Raw genomic sequence first — 22,504 nt, forward strand, 5'->3', positions numbered from 1 at the left:
AAAAAATAAATATTTCTTATTCTTTATAAAAACAATTCCACTAAAACTTCTATTTGGCCGTTCATGTTTTGTTTGTGTTGAAATATTCTTAATCGGGGGTCATTTTCTTGATGGGATTAGCATTACTTAACCAAGATCAAATATTTGATTAAGAGATAATCAAGAAAATCAAGACACAAAAAGTAATCAGAGATAAATCAAGAAATGGATACCTATTTAGAGAAAGTTTATGTCATACTTGGTAATGATTTACAAGATGGGTTCAAGACTTTGGATTGGACAATCAAGAAATGGAAACCAATTCCAATTTCTATAATCATTCTTCATTTCACATTCAATGTTTCAAAAGAATTTGTTTACACCCCATGTAAGTAGTTAATTTCATTATAGTAATTATCAAAGTTTTAATTTTATTTTATTTTTGTGATTTCTTGAAGACTTTTAATTGATTTCATGTTGATCTTGTTTAATTTCAGTTGGTAAGCTGCCTGCAAGTTCTGTTAGTGAAGAGAAGCTTCAAGTTTTAAGGAGATATGAACAAGAAAAGATTGAAAAATTACTTTCAAAATATATTTCTTTTTGTGGAAAGGTGAAGTAATTTGTATGTTTTGTAGTTTCTTGAAAAATTACTTTCAAAATATATTTCTTTTTGTGGAAAGGTGAAGTAATTTGTATGTTTTGTAGTTTCTTTTTGGTTTCATTTTGGTTTCTTTGATGATTCTTGTAATTCAATTCCATGATAATTTTGCAGGTAAAAGCTGAAATATTCAAAGTTGAGAAATCTGATGAACCAGTTCAGAAAGTCATAGTAGAATTAATCTCAAGATACAAGATAACTAAATTGGTATTGGAATTAACATTCTTGAGATCATCTTCTTCTTGGTATGTGCTTCTCTTCCTCAAAGTTCATATTTTTAACTTTTTTGCCCAATAATTACCATTCTTTTATGGGCCAATTTTGAAATAAACCATAAATTATAGCATGAAATACCATTTAAACAAAAAAAATTAATTTTTGTAATTCGAAGCACAAATGTTTATTTTTTTTCAACTCGAATCACCAATTGAAAATCTAACCAACATGCGATGATACCATAACTCAAAAACAAAAAGTATGATGGATTTTGGTGTCCATTGATCGGATTTTCAAACAGTGATTCAAATTGTAAAAAGAAAATTTCGTATTAGGAATTGTAAAACTTAACAGTTTATCTTGCAATTATCAAACACGCTATAATTTACGATATTATTTGCATTTAACCCTTCTTTTGTTGATTTCTTTCTAAATAGGAGATCAAAGAATTCAATAAGTGGTTCATTCTACATCCATGAGCATAAACCAAATTTTTGTGAATTTTTCATCATATGTGGAGGAAAATTAGTATTTCTTAGAGGAGAAAATGAAGATGTAATAATGGAAGATGATGATCAAGGACTAACAAAAAAGGGAAATATAAAAAGTTGGTTTGGAAAAATGTTGAATGATCACAACTCCTCTTCAATAAAGAATTCTCACCGTTTGTCTGTCTCATCCAAAAGCCAAAATCAGTGGGAAAATTGTGCTCAAGAGATTCAAAATTACTATGAGAATTTGTTATCTTCAAATTTGGGTGAAGATAAAGATTTTGCTCCATTGGAGGAAGGTGTGCACACAATCACTGAATCAATGGTAAGTCAAAATAGAGAAATTCTTCCCTACATATCATTTTCATATGAGTGAACTCGACTATTTGAACAGTGGATAGGAGCATACAAAAATCGAATTACTAAACCAAATTTACAATTCTTGTTTCATTCGATTCAGTTTGATATTATTTAAAAAAAAATTACAACTCGACTCGGTTTAATTTTAGAGCAAATTCAAATAATACAATCGGACCGAACCAAAAAATCAACCAAAATGACTAGTTTGGTCAACTTTAATATGCAAATTTAACTTGTTTTACATCTTGATTCTGCTTTATTAATAATAAAATTTTGGATTTGGTTCGATTTGAACTGAATGCCCGCTATGAATAGTGGATTATGAGAGAGTCTATTAAGACCGTTGTAGATAAAAGTTTCTTATCAAAAAATATATTAGAGATGTTGTTTTTGTAGTCATAATTTTACATTACTATAATAGTTTCAAATAAGTCCCATTTTTGAATTTTTTTTATTATCATTGTGGTCTAACTAAATGTGTAGGTTTTATATATTATTGATCACTGTATATAAAATTAGTCTTCTTTATTAGTTAGGATTTAGAGGTTTAGGTTCAACAAGTCCATTTTGGCTTCCTTACTTTTTGACTCTATAGGTTTGTCATCATATTGTTGGAAATTTTATGACAATAATGAAGTAATAGATCTAGCCATGTTTTATCACAATCTATTTTGCAGTTTTGCATCAGTTGCTTCAGTATGGTTTTATAATAAAAATATAAAATTGTTCTATTTTTAAATAAAATAAAATTTAAAGCGAAAACGTTTGTTTGATTTGGTTCAATTTTTTAATTTAACCGAAATATAAATATAATTTTTTAAATAAATTAAAGTTAAAAAAGAAAAATTTAATGGATCTTAAAATATGAATCAAATCTAAGTTAAATTATACTAATATATTATACGTTTTAATTATTTAAATATATTAAAAAATAATGTTTTTTTTAAGAAATGTTTTTTTTAAAAAAATTAAATTACATAGACGTAGTTCAACTTTTCGGGTTTTTCAGTTTTTCAAAATTTAAAACTAAAAGAAACCAAATTTTATAAATATTTCTATTAAATAATACTGAACATATTATTTTCAATTCAGTTTAATTTTTGCACAACCTATAGTTTGTCATAGCAACGGGGCCGACACCCTATTTGTCTGTCACCAATTACTTTCCTAATCATTTCGGTATTTTTTTTTAATTATCGCATTTTGTTTCTCTTCTTTAACGGTCGTTTTCATCCTCTCTTAATCTTATTTTTATTTGTCTGATTTCAATATTAGAGATATATTGTACTCTATATGTGAGCCTGTCATTCATTCTCAAAAAAATTATTACTGATGTAAAAATTTGGTAGCATTACAGAATGGGGCAGTAAAAGCAGAAAATATGAGAAGTAAAATAGATGATGTGCAGAAAATAATCCGATTGAACAAGGAAGAGATTAAAGCCAACATGGAACGGTCTGCCAAAGCTGAATGGGCATTATGCTTATGCAATACCAGGGTAAATAAATCAAAATTATTATTATTTTTTTCATTTAAATATATATACTCCCTCCGTCCCAAAACAGTAGTCCACTTTAGAACTTGTGTTATCGAAATGTAACAAATTAAATATCGATAACCGTTCAGGAATAACCTATTTTAGAACTTGTGATTGATGCTTACCAAAACTAAGTTGATTCATGTCTTTATAGGCTGAGGAACTTGAAGCTAAAATAAAAGAAGAAATTACAAACAGAATGGAGATAAAGAAATCATTAGACACTGATACAGAACAAATTCAAGAACTCATAACTGATATATCAGAAAACAAGAACAAAAGAAGTTCACTTCTTGAGTTACAGACAGAACTATCAAACAAGCTTCAGTTATTAACTTTGTCAAGATTACGCGGAGAAGCTCAATTAGACAATGCAGTGATTGCAAGAGCGGAAATGGTACGAGATATCGAAGAGCTACGACGACAGAGAGACGTTCTTCAACGCAGAGTTGAGTTCTGTAAAGAAAAAGATGCCATTGGAATGGTTACAAAGCTGAATCAGTTAAGTTGTGGGTATAGAGAGTATAGTGCAGAAGATATTAGATTGGCTACTGATGGGTTTTCCGAGCGGCTGAGATTGAAATCGGGTGGTGATTGGACAAATGTGTATCGAGGGCGTTTTCATAATACAGCAGTTGCTGTTAAATTGGTGAATTCTGATGATAATTTATCTCAGGAAGATTTTCTTGCTAAGGTATGCTGCACGAAAACTTATCGAGTTTTACCTTAAGGTATTTCACATTTTTGTTTTCAAAAACGCTTCTGAACAACACTCAATATTTTCCGTTTCAAGATCCGTACTATGCTAATTTTCGATATTCAAGCAAAAGTCTTACTAGTTTCTTATGGGCGAAAAGACGGATAATTTACAAAGATTATCCGTGAACTGTCATCTCTCTTTTCGAACCGTCCCTAAAATTTAATATGTACTCTAAGTATCCAAAAGTTTTTACTATATAATTTGGTTGTCCATGTCGTTACATTAGCAACATTGTCAATTTTAATGATGTAACGTGCCACTTAAAATCCTATATAAATGTCCAAAATATAGGATTTTGCTACCTGCACTATGTAGCAATTTTTTAGGCGTCCATATATATAAGACTTCAGTTGGCAGACCGCGTCATTAAAACTGATGGGAACAGCGGAAGAGTAACGGCAGAGACACCCAAGCTATTAAATAAATGTTTAAGAATAGTCGGGGTACGAATTAAAGTTTAAGGGTGAATTATAAAAAAGAAAATAATTCAGGGACAATTAGTGTAAATTATCCACCAAAAGGCTTAGGAAATTGACTTGATATTGTCTTTGTTCATGCAGGTGAAGTTGCTTAACAATATAAGGCACCCACATTTGCTAGCCATAATGGGTTTCTGCTGCTCTGAGCCAAAAAGCATCATTTTTGAATATTTGCACAATGGAAGCTTAAGGGATACATTGCTTTCCTCCCAAGGAAACCACAGGAAAACAAACCGGGCCTTGAGATGGCACGATCGGATCCGAATTGCCCATGAAGTATGCTCGGGCCTGGTCTATCTCCACTCGGCTAGGCCTAGGCCCATTATCCACGGCCATTTGACAACATCCAACATCCTCCTGGACCGTAATCTAGTTGCGAAGATAAGCGGGTTGAAGTTCGGGCTCGGTCAATGTTATGACAAAAATGATGATACGCGGATCGACATTCGGGCTTTTGGACTACTAGTGTTAAATCTTCTAACTGGGAGTAATTGGGCCGGGCTTGTCGATGAGATGATGACGGTAGATCCGACGGCCCTGGTTAGGGTTTTAGATGAGGTGGCAGGACAATGGCCTTTAGATTTGGCTGAGGAACTTGTTGGGATAGCAATGAAGTGCATTTCCATTAACACTGGGCCTAAAACAAAGTTGAGTGCAGCAAAAGTAATGGAAGAAATGACTGGAGTAAGAAAAAAGGCAGATGAGATAGTTGGCAAAGGTGGTGGGTGTGAGGCTGTTGTTATAGAAGGTGTTGATGCTGAAGTTCCTAGCATTTTCCTATGCCCCATTTTTCAGGTAATTTTGTTGGCATAATTGGTTTAATTGATAGTTACTACTGTTGTTAAAACAAGTCCAATTCATTTTTAAGTAAAGAATCATCATGGTTCTTGAATTTGAGTGTCATGGTCAATTACGTCGCACTTGGTTATATTAATCGATTAAGGTCAATATTTTGTATTTTTAGGTCAATTAACTCTCAAATTATACAAAATGAACGAGTTCAGGACCGCCATGATACAATTTAAGGGTTAAGTGACCTAAAAATATAGACTATTGTTATTTGATTAAAATGACCGAGTGTGAGTTAATTGACCATAGTACACAAGTTCATGGATTGCAATAAATAGAAAACAAGAATATTTGGAATAATGGCTCAATTCTTCTCTACTGATATTTCATTCATATTTATAGCAGTGTTACAACAACCAGCGATAAAATTAAGGGATTACAAACTGATGTAATGCTATAAAACAGGACTATCTAAACTGAAAATAAGTTGACTACTTCCACTAGAACTCAATCATGTAGTTGCATAAATGTAGGCTAAAATATCTGAACTGAAGTTGCACAGATATTATCAAGCTGTTTTAACTCCACCCCTCAAACGAAGGGGAGACTCAACGACACCAAGTTTGTCTCGCAAAAACTCAAAACGAGAATGTGACAACGCCTTTGTAAGACAATCTGCTATCTGATCATGTGAAGGCACATACCGAATTTCCAAATCTTTTCTCAAAACCATATCTCTAACAAAATGAACATCGATCTCTATATGCTTTGTTCGAGCGTGAAACACAGGATTTGACGCAAGTGCAGCTGCACTTAAATTGTCAACCCAAACAATGGGTCTAGAAGGAAGAGGAAATGAAAACTCTTTCAGAAGTGAAGTCATCCAACAAATTTCTGCTGCAAGGTTGGCTAAAGATCTGTATTCTGACTCGGTGCTTGATCTAGCTACAACATGTTGCTTTTTGGAAGACCACGAGATCAGCGTATCCCCAAAGTAAACACAATAGCCTGCTACTGACCGACGATCATCCATACAACTAGCCCAATCAGCGTCTGAAAAACCACTTAGAAGGAGTCTGTCACTATGTTTAATATGCAGGCCAGCATTGATAGTGCCACTTAGATATCGAAGAACTCTCTTCACCGCTTGCCAATGAACCATTGTTGGCTGTTGAAGAAATTGACTCAACTTGTTTACTGAGTAGGCTATATCTGGTCGGGTGTGCGTAAGATATTGGAGAGCTCCTATAATCTGTCTATAGGATGTTGGATTCTTCATAATTTCTCCTTCTTGTTTAGACAACTTCTTTCCCGTTGCTAGTGGTGTTGAGCATTCTTTGACATTTTCCATTCCAGCTTTCTTGAGTAATTCTCGAATATATCTTGATTGTGTAAGATACATTCCAGTTTCATCCCTAAAGACTTCAATTCCAAGAAAATAATGTAAAGAACCCATGTCTTTCAATGAAAAAATCTTGTTTAACTTGTGAATAAAAGTTTGCACAAGTTGATTATCATTCCCTGTTATCAAGATGTCATCAACATATATAAGAATAAACAGAACTTTAGCGTTAGACTTGAAAAAGAAGAGAGAAGTGTCACATTTGGAATTGCAGAATCCCCAACCAATTAAAGTATCTTTCAACCTATCAAACCAAGCGCGTGGAGCTTGTTTAAGGCCATAGATAGCCTTGTCCAGTTTACAAACAAAATTTGGCTTCTTTGGATCAACAAAGCCCTCCGGTTGCACCATATAAACATCTTCAGCAAGAAAACCATTCAGAAACGCATTATTTATATCTAGTTGCCGCACTTCCCATCCTTTAGAGACAGCTAGAGTGAGAACAAGTCTGATTGTAGAGGGTTTGATAACGGGGCTGAATGTCTCAAAGAAATCAATGCCAGGCGTTTGGTGGAATCCCTTGGCCACTAACCTTGCTTTATAGCGCTCTATGCTCCCATTTGGATTGTATTTGAGCTTGAAAACCCATTTGCTTCCAACTAAGGACTGAGCTTCAGATGCCGGAACTAGACGCCACGTTTGGTTCAAAGTTAAAGCTTGATACTCACTTTGCATGGCTTTCTTCCAATTGTTGTTACTAAGAGCTGCTGAAACAGTTGAAGGTTCCATATAATTCAAGTCATCAACACTCTCAACAATACCTGTATAAGGAATCTTTGGCTTATAAATTCCGCTCTTCCCTCGCGTCACCATGGGATGGCCAACTGGTTGAGTTTCAGTGCGATCTTGCCGTTCATTGTTTTCTGCTCGAATTGACGACTCTACTGGCTCATCGCTTCCAGAATTTTCAGCAGCAAATTCTTGAGATAAATCTCTTGGTGAAATAGAAGTGAAGCCTTCAGAACTTGATGATGCCACTGGGGAAGTTTGCTGCTGGTTTGTACAAGTAGAATCTGTAGTTTGATTAGTAAAATTTGAAGGTAAGTTCCATGACAATGGTGCTGAAATAATGACAGGACTTGATGATATTTTGGTATTTAGGAACCCAAAATGGAAGGGAAATTCTTTTTCATTAAAAATTACATGTCTAGAGATATATATTCTGCCTGTAGAACTGAGACATTTATATCCTTTGAAAGATTCACTATAGCCAAGGAAAACACACTTTGTTGAATGGAATTGAAACTTATGAGTTTGATATGGTCTAAGACATGGAAAACAGCTACAACCATAAATCTTTAGGAATGAATAATCTGGAATTTTGTTAAACAATTTTTGCATCGGTGAAATATTTTGAAGAACAAGAGTTGGTAGTCTATTTATTAAAAAGACAGCACTTTCAAAAGCTTCCCACCAGAATTTTAATGGCATTTTAGCTTGAGCTAAGAGAGTTAATCCCATTTCAACAATATGTCTATGCTTTCTTTCAGCCCTACCATTTTGAACAGAAGTATATGGGCAAGTATGTTTAAAAATGATTCCCGATTGTTGAGCTATTTGAGAAAATGGTAGATATTCAGTTCCACAATCAGAGTAGAGCTGTTTTATTTTTCTGCCAAATTGATTTTCAACAAGATTTTTAAAATGACTAAAGGCTTGAACTGCATCACTTTTGTATTTTAAAGGATAAATCCAAGTAAAACGACTGAAATCGTCAATGAAATGTATGTAAAATCGATAACCAGAAGATGAAAGTAATGGTGCAGGCCCCCAAAGATCGGTATGAATTAAATCCAAAACAGATTTTGCATTTGATTGAGAATTCTTAAAAGGCAAAGCATGCGATTTTCCAAGTTGGCAAGCATCACAAAAATTTATTTCATTAATATCTGAATTGATATTACATATTTTTAAAACTTGAGATAATACTTTTGCAGATGGATGGCCTAATTTCTTATGCCATTCATCCTCTTTGGAGGAATTAAAGGAACTAACAGACTCTGAATTTGATAAATTTGCTGAAAGTGAAATGACTCTAGACTTTGATTTTGTGATGTTAGGCTTAATTGGATTGGAGACAGCTTCAAACTTGTACAAACCATCTTCAAGCTTCCCTTGTAGTATCACCAGTCCCGTTAGCTTGTCCTTCACAAAACAACCAAAAGAGTTAAACTCAACATTTACCTTATTATCAGTCACCAATTGAGATATACTTAACAAATTCTTTGTGATACAAGGAACAAATAGCATATTTTTAAGCAATAAATTCTTCTGTCGAGTAGGAAACCTCGAATTACCCACATAACTAATATCAAGTTTACTTCCATTTCCTACGACAAGAAAGTTCTTACCAGAATAGCCTTGTTTCTGTTGTAAGCAGTCCAAATTATTGGTAACATGATGGCTGGCTCCTGAATCTGCATACCAGGAGGGATCGTCAATGGTTTCAGGTGAAGCTATAAAAGCATTTGGTGCCTGATTTCTGTTTTGGTTGGTCTGATCTGATGTGTTGCCGGTGAAATTTTGATCAAACCTATTCCAACAAACTGCAGCGGTGTGGCCTACTTTGTTGCAAAGTTGGCATATAGGTCTGTTGCCACTATTCTGTCCTCCCCTTCCTCGAAATCTTCCTCTACTGCCTCTGTAGTTATGTGTGGGTCGATTCTGCCCTCTTCCATAATTTGAATTGGTGAACTTGGGTTCGGATTTGTTTATTGCAATATGAGCTGCAGCTTGGCTCAGATTAATACCTCCTGTTTGATAGCTATTGAGCTGTTCTAATCTGCTCTCAAATGTCATCAAGGTAGTTTGCAATTCAATCCATGAGATTGACTCCTTGTCGCTGAGTTGAACCACTATTGGAGTGTATTCTGCATCAAGACCACTTAAAATTTGAGTAATTAGATCAGGTAAAGATATTGGGCTACCTGCTAATGTCAGATTGTCGGAGAACGACTTCATTGTGGTCAAGTATTCCTCCATCTTCATTCCTCCTTTCCTTGTTCTCTGAATTTCACCTCTATAGTAGATGACTCTTGATTTTGTGTGAGCACCTGAAAGCTCTTTTGCTGCATCCCATAACTCCTTAGAAGTTGATTTCTTCATAACTTGTGAAGCTATATCTGGATTCATGGTGCTATACAACCATCCCAATAGCAATTGATCATGTGAAACCCATTCTTCAAATTCTGAACTGGGTATTTTAACTGTACTACCTGGTGTAGTTCTTGGCATGAATTCGGGAGGACATGGTTTGGTACCAAGAATATAGCCATCCAATTTGTGGCCTTTAATGACCGGCATGATCATTGTCTCCCATAGGAGATAATTGGTTCGATCAAGTTTGATCGCATTGTATTGAGTGAGGGAAATTTTGTTTTGCAGGTTGGATGAGGGGAATGATTCTCCAGAACTTGGAGTATGTGGAGGAGTGGCCATGATTGGCTTTTTTTTTTTTTTTTTGGCGTTGGCCGAGAGCTGGCTCCGATACCAAAATAGAAAACAAGAATATTTGGAATAATGGCTCAATTCTTCTCTACTGATATTTCATTCATATTTATAGCAGTGTTACAACAACCAGCGATAAAATTAAGGGATTACAAACTGATGTAATGCTATAAAACAGGACTATCTAAACTGAAAATAAGTTGACTACTTCCACTAGAACTCAATCATGTAGTTGCATAAATGTAGGCTAAAATATCTGAACTGAAGTTGCACAGATATTATCAAGCTGTTTTAACTGCAATTATCCTTTGTTCATTCATTTTTAGTGGCAACTGGATTGACAAACTGAACCAAATTAAAAATCAATCGGATGGTTCGAACAAAATTCAATTTGGAAATGAAAAACATAGATATGCTTGTATTGAAGCAATGTTGTGATGTTGGGTGCAGGATGTAATGAAAAATCCACATATAGCAGCAGATGGATTTTCTTATGAGTTGGAAGCTATAGAAGAATGGTTGAAGATGGGGCGTGACACCTCACCCATGACTAACTTAAGGCTTAATCATACATTCCTCATCCCTAACCACACTCTTCGTTCTCTAATCCAAGAGTGGCATAACAAAAATTCCATTCTCACTTCATGAAATTATGATGTCCTTTCACTTTGTACATTACAAAAGAAGGTATTTTTCTAATTTTGGTGCCTCGGAACGTTGCATATATCTCGACAAAATTTCATTTACAACTCTCTTGCCTTGTTTCTTTCGAATTTCTAGCAATGTCATGTTTTTTTGTTATGTTCCTGGCGTCTAGATCAGCATTTTTAAATGAAGGATGTGTAAAATTGATGATAATAACTTTTCCGTAACATCCATTAAAATGTCGAGGATTTTCTGGTTACAAAATAAAACTAAAGGACTTTTATGTCAAATGGGTGAAATGTTAGGGATTGTAGGTGAAACTTACCCCTTTCTTTTAAAGAATGTTTTTTGACTATTGACAGAATCTGAATACAACTATGATAATTATTTATAATACAAAATAAAATGTCATTAATTAAGTGATATATGAAGTTTCTTAAAATCTATAGATTACAATAGCTATACTTTCTGTGAGCTACATTATCTTCAATCTTCATAGTCCCAATCTAAGCAAATATTTCCGTCTCGACCCGACCCGACCCAACCGGAACTGACCTAAGAAGAACTTCACAAACTACTCAAGAGCATATGCTGGGGTTGTGATCTGCTAAAGGTAATGCAATTGAACATTCTTCTGAACAATTATGTATACAAGCATCTAGAACAACAGAAAAACCGGCAAACTTTTTCGGGAAGGGAATAATCAGCATGTAAAGACGGATCAGTAGCCAAATCTTCAGGATGTGACCATATATACACCCCGCGTTCTTGTCGGGTACCGGGAACTGTGTTATCGAGCACAAATGCTACCAGGAATGTCACCACCATGTTCAAGGACATGAGTGCATTTATCGCAAAATCAAACTGACCGATGCAGGAAGAAGAATAACGAAATAAATCTAGGTAGTTTGATCATAATATGCAATTTGAATAAAAAAAAGCAGCAGTTTCCGGGGACATTACCTGGTCGCTGCTGGTGTGGACTGGTCCATTTGATGCTGCTGCATAGGGAACGAAATAGCTTGGTAATATTAAGCTGGATTCAGGTTGATACTGCTGGAAATAGGCGGGAATCGACAAACCAAGGAACAAAGAAACGCCTACTATCGCGATATTTCTAAAGCTCGCAGTTTGACTGTACTGCAAAGTGGAGAGACCTAATGCTGCAATAAGGCCCCACATGAAGCAAAGTACGGCAGCAGCTAATGCTAGTGGTATTGAAGCAAGAATTGCACCCACTTTTCCTATTAAACCCAAGAAAATATGTCAGAATTAATTACTCTAATAAACTATATTTAACTTTATTTCTATCAGTTAAGTCCTTGATGACATCGACATTTCAACGAGGAACCGTTAAACAGCTTAAACTTCAAAGGGAAGTAAGTAATTCACTTTGAAAAAGACAGTGATGAACTAGTATTCATGACCTAACTTCAGGGGAATTATAGTAATTATTCCTAAAAACAATCTTGGGGTTAATTTTAGAACTAGTTCAAGGCATACCTACAAATGAGAACAGGATCAAGAAAACTGCTCCAATAACAACAGCTCTCTGACTAGCCACTTTGGTTGAATTGATGGTATGGACGTTTTCCGTCAAAGTGGTTGAACCGGTGCCTGAACCCCAAAGTCCAGCCAATATGCTGCAGAAGCCCTCTAATGCAATTCCTCTGCTGACAATTCCAGGGGTCGGAGGCTTTGAGTTAATTAGCAAGGATGTTGAGTGATACGTTCCAACCTGTGCCATGGTATTAGTATTAATATCAGCGACATTCCATTATCTCATTTTGAAGAAAACTGTAACATCCTTAAAATCAAACAATCAGCTTGGCGTCTCTATTATCGCTTCCTTGAAAACTTGAGCCACAAGCCTTGCTTTATCCATTTATCTGTTTTGTTAATTTGTAGGTGCTCAAAAAGTCTTTTTTCGTACGTAACGGAAAGTATATCCTGTCAGAATGGCTTCCAAATTTAATGCATTTGTTTTGCCAACCGCTTTATCATCTGCTGCCGACTTTCATTCTAGTTTTCTATTCAAAATGAAGTAATGTAAATTTTGTGGTATACAGTTTAGACTTTAGTGTAAAGTTGGTGGTTAAGAAATTTTTCAAGAACTAGAAAAGAAAATAATTATTTTTGAATGTCATGTTAAGTTCATTTGTATTTGGAGCTACTAACCGAATCCACTGACGCAACCAGTGATACTATAATCATGATCAAGGATGTCCTTAGATGGAAGACCGGAATGCCCCATTGTAAAGGGTACGGAATTCTGACCCAGGCAGCAGTTCTCCATGCATTAGAAACATCAGTCCGGCAACGCTGCATGGTATATGCATGCTTTCTACAAGAGTCGAGCAAAATATTTGAACTCGGTACGTCAGGGCTGCATCCTTTGTAATTATACGCTCCACCGGCTGTCAGAAAAAATGCATACGTCCATATAAATATAACACTCAGAGGGACCTGCGCTGACAAAAGATATTTCAATCCTATTAATGATGACAGCATTTGCCGATACAAGGGCAAAAATTAGAAAAGGTAGTTAACTTACTGCATAAACTCTGAAAATGCGGTGTCCAAAGATAGATATTCCACGGAGATACTAATAAGGAGAAAAATGAACATTAGAAATTAAATTTTTTAACCTTTTTCATGAGATAGTTAAATGAACTACGGTGGCTGAAGGCTAAAGGTTAGCATAATAGTCTTGTTCACTGAAAATAAGAATATTGAATGTGTCGATTTACCCATTAATTTTCAAATTTAAAAGATTATACATTTGGATAGATAGTTGTATTCAAGGATCATATTTACCAGAGAAAATATAAGAACCAATAGTATCAGAGGTATGCTAATTTCCACACAACTACCAGCTTGCGGAAAACCATAGCTGAAAAATGCTAGACCTACTGCAGCAACAGTTGGTGCAACCACAACTGGATTAATCAATCTGCAAGACATTTTTTACATCAGGAAATTATCATCAGACAGATTTTTGAACTTTCAGTCTTTTGAAAATAAATTATACCGTTTTGTAAAAGGAAACAACGAAAACATTGACCGATCAAGACACTAATACAGAATGTTAATTTTCTTTCTTTCATAACGAAATTTCTACAAAAATCTAGAGAACAAAGGGTCATTACGGTCCCTGCACTTGTGCATCATAATCAATTAACTTATACTTAGCCATTTTAATCAATTAAGGACAAACTCATATTTTTAGGTCAATTAGGGACAATACTCTATATTTTTAAGTTAACTAACCCCCCAAATTGGGTCATCGCGGTCCTTGAACTCGTACCGTCCCTTAATATAAGTGTAAGTTAATTGACCATGATGCGATAACCCTTAGCTCAAAATCTAGATTTTAAAGTAAGGAGAAGTGGATAGGTAAAGAAGAATTATGACTTAGCATTTAATCATTCATTAAATGCAGACGTTGAGAATTAGCTTAGCTAAAAATCTCATGCAAGTAGCATCAAGATGACAGAGTAGACAAAAGTAGCTTGTATGAATTCAATAACAGGAGAATCATTCTAATCTCAAGACAAGTGCAACATTTTTATCAGCAAGGTTTTGCTTACCTTATAAGAAGAGACATTAAACCAGTAAAACCCAATATGCTTTGAAATATTGAACCAACAATTATAGCTCCCTGGAGCTCTCTCATTATGTGTCTGAATTTCTGCAGTTAAAGTGAATGAAAAGCTAAAGAAGTTCGCAATAGCAAAAACAAAATAAAGCGCTCAAACAATTGCATCGCTGCTCTAATGCTTGAAATATGGAGATGCAGAAGTAGAAGAAGCTGTTTCCATATTAAGCTTTCAGTAAATAAGCAAGTCTATATCATATTTTGTCAAAAGTTTAATTTTATAACGCTTAATATTTTAGTTTGGCAACTTTGGAGAAGAAAAGTTCTATACAAGGACATTCTAATAATTTGGTGACTGAAATACACTTGCGGCAATCAACCATTAACAATCATTAGTTAAAGTCAACATACATCACTTTAAAGATTTCTTTTCTCACATTAAACTTACATGTTCCGAGAGATTCCGATATTCCCGTGCATTCATGATAACTAATGCTGGTGCCAAAAACACAAATGAACTACCTTGAACTAGCGGAAGTCTCGTACCAAAATAAGAATGTAATATTGTTGTTATGCCGGAGATCAGCAGCATCGTTGAAATCACCGTAGAAGTGTCTATCTGTCATCATTTATATAAAGCAAGTAAAAAAGCTTTGTTAACACCTTTCATTAATTGTATCAAGCACAAAGATACCCGTGAGAATTAGTTCTTACATCTGTTCCTCCCATGGCCGGTACAATGATCAAGGGGATGAAAATCAGCGAGCCAGCCAATGATAAATAGTGTTGCAGACCATAGTAAATAAGTGGTACTGCAATCAAAAGACAAAACAACCAAGGATCAGAGGAAAAAATTCTTTTCATCAAATGAATGAGAATCCACGAGAAATCATTCAAAAACGTTTGAATTGCAAAAGTTCATTTGTAGCATTTCAGCTCAAACTGATCTATTATGGAACTGGAAACTTTCAAAAACATAGAAGCATGACCTTGGAAACTAAATGGACATGTTCTCGATCATTTAATGGAAGAACCATAAGCTATGTTACACGGAAACAGAAACAACGAAACAGAAAACACTGAAATGATAAATGGCGAAACCACATTTTTACAAGAATAAGTAATGAAAATAAAATTTTGAAGTTTCAGAAGTATTTTTCAGAAACAAAAACAAACACATAAATGTAAGACTCGACAAGTTTGCGTGCAACATAAACCATAAGCAAGCAAAACAATTTGCAATTGAACTAGACTATGCAAAATTGCCATAAATTAGAGAACAAAAATGAAAATGCATATGGAATCAACAAGATCCAACACACAAATCCTCGGAAGTCTTTCTTATTCATCTATTGCATGAGTGTTATTAGTTCATGTCTAACACGATCTTGACAGAATCATCGCAATAACGACACTAAGTTCTAGTGTGCCGTAACATAAAGGTATTCACTAGCTAGCTCTTTCAAGTAGACTTCATAACTCATCATACATTGTCTATACTATTACTATTTTTTCCATCTTCAAGTGTTAAAATTGAATCAAGATACAAACAAACAATGACAAGATACAAAGTAAAGACACTAACCAAAACCAGGATTATCCCTCAAACCAATTCTCATTCCACTCTGTCTATGCCACCCTCCATCATCAGTTTCATCTCCACCAGGATACATCTCAATTCCAATCTCATTTCCACCATTTTCTTCCTCTTTCTTTGCCTCTAAACCAGGACCAACTACTGGGTTTTGGTTTTGGTTTTGGTTTTCATTTCCATTCTTGATTCCATTCCCACTCCCATTACCAACTCTAACTCCATTTCCATCTACCTCCACTTTCCTTTCATCTCCTTTAACTCTCAAAACAGACTGATCCTCAACTCTCCTTAACCCATTACCTGGTCTACCCCCAGCACCCGGCTCCGGTTCGATCTCTAACCCTCTAGAAGGCCTAGTCCGACCCAAAACCGGGTCAATCTCAATCTTAGGAGAAGACCCACCATTGTTATGATGTTCACCACTACTATCAAACTTCCCACTGTTAGTTTTAGCAGTTTCACTTGAAAAAGTAGAGACAAAACCAGTTCTTTTAGCCCAAGATCTCAACTCCCTTGGATTAAGATGATCTGTTCTGGGCACAAACGGCTCAATCTTTGGCAACATAGAGCTTAGCTTCGATTTTATCCTATTATTTCTACTACTATTATTATCTCCCTGTTTTTGCTGCTTCTCCTTCTTATTTGCAGAATTTGAGCTGGACCCAGTTTCCATTTCAGCTCCTTCTATAATTGGTAATACTTTTCCAAGAAAAAAACTCCTAAAAACAGAGTGAAAGATCAGAACTTTATTATGTTCTTGAAGAAAAAAGAATTAGTGAGTAGAAGCAAAGAAAAGCAAGAATTGGTGGGAGAGGGGCATCATTGTGTAAATTAAGAGATTATAAGAGAAGGGTATGATTTAATTTGTGTAAATTTTGATGTTTAATTTGGTAATAATGGTGATAATTAAATTGAAGATTTGAGCAGACTGAGCTTCAAGTGTAAATTGAAACTCTTTTACTTCAGTTGTTGCTTTCAGACAGAGGGATAGAATGACGGTTTTGCCCCTAATTGGCCGTTGAGAATACAGGTAGATTAGTGGACAGTGGGGAGCCAATGACCTCTAGCTCAGTTGGCTAAGAGTGAGGCATCAAGTCCAAGGGGGCGTGGGTTCGAATCCCCTCATGGATAAAGAAGATGAAGATATTGAAGATATTTGGAGGAAGGTTCGAAGCGTCAGAAGCAAGCGGCTGCGGCATCGTCCGCCATGTTTGGCGAGCTCGGGATAGCGATGTATTCAACGTAAACGATGTGGATGGCGTGGATGGCGTTTAAATTTGTAAATAGTAGTGTATATCTATAGTTTGTTTGTAATACTGTAGTTCTATCTCTGTTAAAAAAAAAAAAAAAAAAAAAAAGTGGACAGTGGGGAAGATTGTGTATCCTTTTTGTATATATTGAGAAACAAAAAAAACAGAAAATTTATTTCAAAAAGTATATTTGAGTCCTTATACTATTAAATTTTTTGAATTAAGTCCCTCCACTGTAATTTATAACTTTTAGATTTGTGGACATTGGTTCTCCCTATTACAAAAATTGTTAATGATATCGAATCAGACTGAAAAAAGTCAATTGAGGGATTGATTTTCAACAAAAATAAAAATGAACAGACCCATTAAAAATTAAAGTTAAAAACGATTAAATTATCACAACAGCACAAGCGGTTCGTGGAATACAGTTATAGAAACTCAATCTTAACATAAAAATTAGAGGGGTCCAATTTTTAAAAATATAATAGCATAGGGATCTAAATATATATTTTTGCTAAGTCCATTGGAATAATTGTATTTTATGGGAATTTTTGTTTCTCACTTTTTATGCATCTTTATAGCTTTAATAAAAAGGCTCCCTTTTAGTTGAAGTTGTTGTTGTTAATTAGTAATGGCTACTGACTAATCATAATCTCATTGATTCCTTGCATTTGAAGTATCTTCTTGCTCACACTATCACCTTAAAAAGTTTTTTCAGGATGAATTGCTAATTTTGGATTTTACAACTATAATTTGAGTAAATAGTTTTGATTGTTGTAATTTTTAGTTGAGAAGAAGAGTCTATCAAATATCTTTGGGTTAATTTCATAAAAAAATCACGAATTTTACACGAAATTTTATTTTAATCACGACTTTTAAAAGTTGTCATATAAAACCATGACCTTTTATTTTTTTCAAATCTATCACCGATTATTTTCCAGTGTATTTTTACCTCTCTTTTTTTTTCAAATCAGCCGGATTCCGGTTGCCATGTTAGCAAAAATACGCTGAAAATTAATTTGATGATAGATTTGAAAAAAAATGAAAGTTCATGATTTTATATGCTTTAAAAAGTCGTGATTAAAATGAAATTTCGTGTAAAGGTCATGATTTTTTATGGAATTAACACAATATCTTCCATAGCATATATTGTATAATTAAAACTGAAATGTAATTTGAAAAGTGTTGTACAATTCCTCTGAAATACAAAAAAAATCGTTAGTTTTTTTAGTTATACGTTTTTTTTCTATTCCTTTCTTTGTTAATCTAATTTGATATAATTTTTTTTATTCTTTTATCTAATATACTTTGTTTTGCTATTTTTTTTATAGTTTTCTGTAAAGATTAATTATGTTAGCTTGTGTATATTAATTTTTCAAGTAAATGTCAATTGCATCTCAAAAGAAACGGAATTTCTATGGCAATGAGTTCAGATGACATGGGATCATGAGTGTAATCGGTTGGGGCGGAGTTATTTGAAACTCAACTAGAATTCGATTAAATTTTAGTTAGGAGTTTAAGTTCAAATTTGATAGAATAAATAAAATCTGAATTCGACTCAGTTAGATAGAATGACCCTTTGCTCCAATAAGAATGCAATTGGCAAAACAAGTATTATGATTGAAAAATAGCAATCATTTTAATTGCTTGCTAGCATTTATAAAGACCATAGTTAGTGCCTAAAGTGCATTTTCACATTTTATCTTAATCTTTCTCGTTCATTTTAAAGTTAAACTGTTTATTGTTAAAGTAATGTGTGTGAATTAAGGTAAATATTTGGATATAGTCGACCTTGTATGGTGTCTTGTCTGGATAATTGAGTTGGATAGTTGCTATCCAAAGTCAATAAAGAGGATTGATTTCCATTTGGTAAAATTGTGGAGTATCAGATTGATTAGTAATTTTATTTCCACAAACATCAGTAGGACTACAGTAGTTTTAGTGATTAATCATTATAAGACATCACTAATTATTTGGTTCATGAATTTGACAAGTATAAAAGCCTAATTTAATAAAAAATAATCCATTTTTTTCACATATTTACATTTTTTTCTCTTTTCCTAATTAAATCAAATCTTTTAATTTTTATAACAATTTTATTTATTCACTACAATTCCATAAATTTTCAGTTGAATTTATATACTAACTCCGCAAAACTCATTTTTCAAAATTTCAAAATTTAATTCAAAAATTACATTAAAATGTAATTCAATATTCTCTCACTTTGAAGCAAAAATAGAAAGAAATTTTGAAACTAAAAATTATCAAAAAAATCCAAATAAATTAAATATATATTGCATTGAGGTGGAAGATTGAAAAAAAATTAGATTGTTCGAAAAAAATGAATAAAACTGTAATAAAATTATCAAATTAGTTTAGCATTACAAAAATTAAAAAGTTTAATTTAAATTGCAAATATATGTAAATATTTGATTTTTTTTTTACAATTAGGCCAATTATAAATGATAGAATCATCTTCATCTTCTAAAAGACAATTGAAAATAACTTATCAAAAATCTTTTTAGTTTTTTTTTTAACTAAAATGATGGATTTAAACGTTATGAATAGAAGAAAAGTATCTAATAAGAGAGTTTTTCCTTACCAGTAGGAGTGCACCGAACCAAACCGGTAAAGAAAAATCGAACACAGCCATACTGGAAACAATTGATTCATATTGAAGAATTCAATGTTCATATTCATTACCGTAAAGTTGAAAGAAGAACATGAAACTATTCTCATAGTTATGTAAAATGGCATTAAAGACTTGTAGCATTCTAGAGAATCTTCAACTCGTAATGGTAAACTCGAATAATCACATGTTGGTGTGGGTATCTACCGCAAACTCCCACAACTGCTTGATCAACATTGATTGTATGAAGCTCATAGCTGCAGTTTTCTCTATAAGAACGATGAAAATATGATAAACACTCGCCCACATGATTCTAATGTATTATAGTCTGTGTATCTATCTACCCCCGTCCACATTCGATATGATTCAAAAAGTGATACGGGCTTATGCTGGATCCCATTAGCTTATGATGCAGAATAGGCTGACTGCACTAAAATTAGTTTTCAAGCTAGAGTGCTAGACAGACAGCACAAGAACAGAAATACTGAAACAAACATGGAAACAGGTACCATGAAACAATAACTTTGAAACTTTTATAGGTTTTGGAAGAAGTTTAGTTTCTGAAATATTTCGGAAATGCGGAAGGTAAGTTCCATGCATCGTAGACGTTCTAACCTCATTGCTCACTATTCCAACGCAATGGTGGATTCGAAGTGAGCCTTCCAAGTTACAATAGAGCAAAATTTTGCCCAACTGATTTTGTATGAGCAAAGAGTCATCCCGGCCACTGAACTTGTGTGTCAAGGTCACTTAACTCGCATTTAAAGAATTGAGGACTGCACTCTCTATTTTTAGGTCAGTTCAGGACAATACTCTTTGTTTTTAGGTCAGTTAACTTTTAAATTGGTTCACCACAGTCTCTGTGTTCGTTTATTTTGTATAATTTGGGAGTTAATTGACTTAAAAATAGAAAGTATTCTCCTTAATTGATTAAATGACTAAGTGTAAGTCAATTAACCCAGACGCACAAGTCCAGGGACCGGGATGACCATGTGCTCGATTTGTATATCTAATATGATTCAACCCTAAAAACTTCTAAAACAATAGGATGCAAGTTACAAACCAATCCAGATATCATCATATCAGTAGTAGACTACTAGCATTTTAACAAAGAGGTATCTAATTACCAATCATCTTTTTTTACAAGAGTAGATTATAAATATAAGGCTATAGGAGTTCCGAAGCCTTCTCCAAACGAAAATAAATTGCCGGAAAATAGGACTAACTAGACAAGTTCCGATACAACATAGTCTATCATATCATTAACTACTCCAATCAACAAAACCCGAATTCATCGACAACAATCAAGTTATCCTCGTAATGCAGCAAGAATCTCATCATCAATCATCATGTTCAACACACTAAAACTCATGTTTGATTCAACTAATATATGAACAATTTTAACTGTACAGCATAGCAGTAATTTTAACCTTGACCTATATCAAAACCCTAGACAATTTCTAAATTGAGATTATAACCATTTCATTTCACTTCACAGAAACTATCAAACACAGCACAAAATCACTCACACCATCAATTTTAACTGTAACAGCAAAAATTTAAAGATTATAATAAAGAGATAGAAAACTATTTAGCTGCTGGTAAAGAAGCTAACAAGAGCGCCACGTGTTCTTGCTGCTCCCGAAATCTTCGCTTGAGGAAAGTCTCAAGGATCTCCATAACTGTCACGAATCGCTTCATTTCCTCTAAGCGGTGACTTAACTCAGCTTCTCTAGCTCTAGCTCGCTCTAGCCGTGCTTCTGTCTCGGCCAGCCGGTCTTGAAGATTTTCGATTATCAAAGCGTTAGTGATGGCGGTGGTGATGGCGGTTTGGGATCGGCGGTTTCGTGTGGCGGAGAAGAGGTGGTCGTCGTCGCCGTCCGGTGATATGGAGCGTTGGTGACCGTAACACATCTCTTGTCGTGGAAATTATATAGAGGTTTCTGTTTTGAAAGGGAATTTTGATTTTGTTTTCTTTTCTTTTCCTCTGTCAGGAGGAAGATCAAAAGGACCAGCACCATAAACTGTTCTTATTTTAATATTTTTCTGGCTTAGTCATCAAACGACTTGGCGTTCGGTAATCCACATTCCAAAACGTGTCGTTTGATAAGGTTAATTGTTAGTATTTCACGAAACTCTGTTGTCGCTGAGTATTTGTACCATTCATTGCTTTCCTGAAGCAGTTACATGTCGTTTCTGTAAATATATTGTTCCTCGATATACATAATCATGGGCCGATCTTTAGACGGGTTCGGTCAGATCCATTCAAACATGACTATGATTAAATAGATTTTTGAAAGAAACTAAATTTAAATTAATTTTTGATAATTACATTATTCAATTAAGTTAATAAATTTATCTGATAAATTGGAATAATAAATAAATATAATCACGCAAGAAAAACTGTTACGCTGCACATAATCCACAGAGGTGATAATTTTCAAACTGAACTATATTTTGTTTATGAAATGGACATAAAATAAAATAACAAGTCTTCACTTTCTTAAAAAATTACTTTTTATAAACTTATGAAATAACATTCTATAGAATTATTATTTTATAGGATCGTTTTAATGTACCACTTAGACTTAAGTACCACTGTTATTCATAACCGTCTGATCATTTTCTGATTAATATCTTATGTTGATTATATGACCTGTTATTTATTCA

The 22,504-nt window shown here is 34.0% G+C and overlaps 3 protein-coding genes across 3 annotated transcripts; 1 reads left to right on the forward strand and 2 right to left on the reverse strand.

Moving 5' to 3' along the window:
• Nucleotides 1-54: 54 nt before the first annotated feature.
• Nucleotides 55-10,919, forward strand: LOC126655349 (putative U-box domain-containing protein 50). Its single transcript, XM_050349485.2, has 8 exons — nucleotides 55-367; nucleotides 477-589; nucleotides 752-882; nucleotides 1,291-1,669; nucleotides 3,062-3,202; nucleotides 3,396-3,935; nucleotides 4,562-5,275; nucleotides 10,569-10,919. The coding sequence occupies exons 1-8, from the start codon at nucleotides 205-207 to the stop codon at nucleotides 10,764-10,766; spliced, it is 2,379 nt and encodes a 792-aa protein (XP_050205442.1). The 5' UTR covers nucleotides 55-204; the 3' UTR covers nucleotides 10,767-10,919.
• Nucleotides 10,920-11,129: 210 nt separating this feature from the next.
• LOC126655350 (nucleobase-ascorbate transporter 11) lies at nucleotides 11,130-16,959 on the reverse strand. The gene is made up of 10 exons (XM_050349486.2): nucleotides 15,947-16,959; nucleotides 15,076-15,173; nucleotides 14,810-14,980; nucleotides 14,354-14,454; nucleotides 13,581-13,716; nucleotides 13,318-13,368; nucleotides 12,942-13,229; nucleotides 12,267-12,501; nucleotides 11,727-12,007; nucleotides 11,130-11,627 (listed from the first exon to the last, which is right to left on the reverse strand). The coding sequence occupies exons 1-10, from the start codon at nucleotides 16,626-16,628 to the stop codon at nucleotides 11,406-11,408; spliced, it is 2,265 nt and encodes a 754-aa protein (XP_050205443.1). The 5' UTR covers nucleotides 16,629-16,959; the 3' UTR covers nucleotides 11,130-11,405.
• A 4,222-nt stretch (nucleotides 16,960-21,181) lies between these two features.
• Nucleotides 21,182-21,845, reverse strand: LOC126654786 (protein SKIP34). Its single transcript, XM_050348765.2, has one exon. It carries the CDS (start codon nucleotides 21,746-21,748, stop codon nucleotides 21,422-21,424), a length of 327 nt encoding a protein of 108 aa, XP_050204722.1. The 5' UTR covers nucleotides 21,749-21,845; the 3' UTR covers nucleotides 21,182-21,421.
• Nucleotides 21,846-22,504: the final 659 nt, after the last annotated feature.

Source organism: Mercurialis annua, linkage group LG7 (genome assembly GCF_937616625.2).
Source record: "Mercurialis annua linkage group LG7, ddMerAnnu1.2, whole genome shotgun sequence".
NCBI classification, from domain to species: domain Eukaryota; kingdom Viridiplantae; phylum Streptophyta; class Magnoliopsida; order Malpighiales; family Euphorbiaceae; genus Mercurialis; species Mercurialis annua.

Bases quoted from the DNA above. Each gene is read 5' to 3' on its own strand.
- LOC126655350 (XM_050349486.2), bottom strand. From the start codon at position 16,628: ATGGAAACTGGGTCCAGCTCAAATTCTGCAAATAAGAAGGAGAAGCAG. The intron at 13,717-14,353 runs GTAAGCAAAACC...AATGTCTTGCAG, and splicing joins TTAATGTCTCTTCTTATAAG to ATTGATTAATCCAGTTGTGG. The intron at 13,230-13,317 runs GTAAGTTAACTA...TTGTCAGCGCAG, and splicing joins GCATTTTCAGAGTTTATGCA to GTCCCTCTGAGTGTTATATT.
- LOC126655349 (XM_050349485.2), top strand. From the start codon at position 205: ATGGATACCTATTTAGAGAAAGTTTATGTCATACTTGGTAATGATTTA. The intron at 590-751 runs GTGAAGTAATTT...ATAATTTTGCAG, and splicing joins ATATTTCTTTTTGTGGAAAG to GTAAAAGCTGAAATATTCAA. The intron at 883-1,290 runs GTATGTGCTTCT...CTTTCTAAATAG, and splicing joins TTGAGATCATCTTCTTCTTG to GAGATCAAAGAATTCAATAA.
- LOC126654786 (XM_050348765.2), bottom strand. From the start codon at position 21,748: ATGTGTTACGGTCACCAACGCTCCATATCACCGGACGGCGACGACGAC.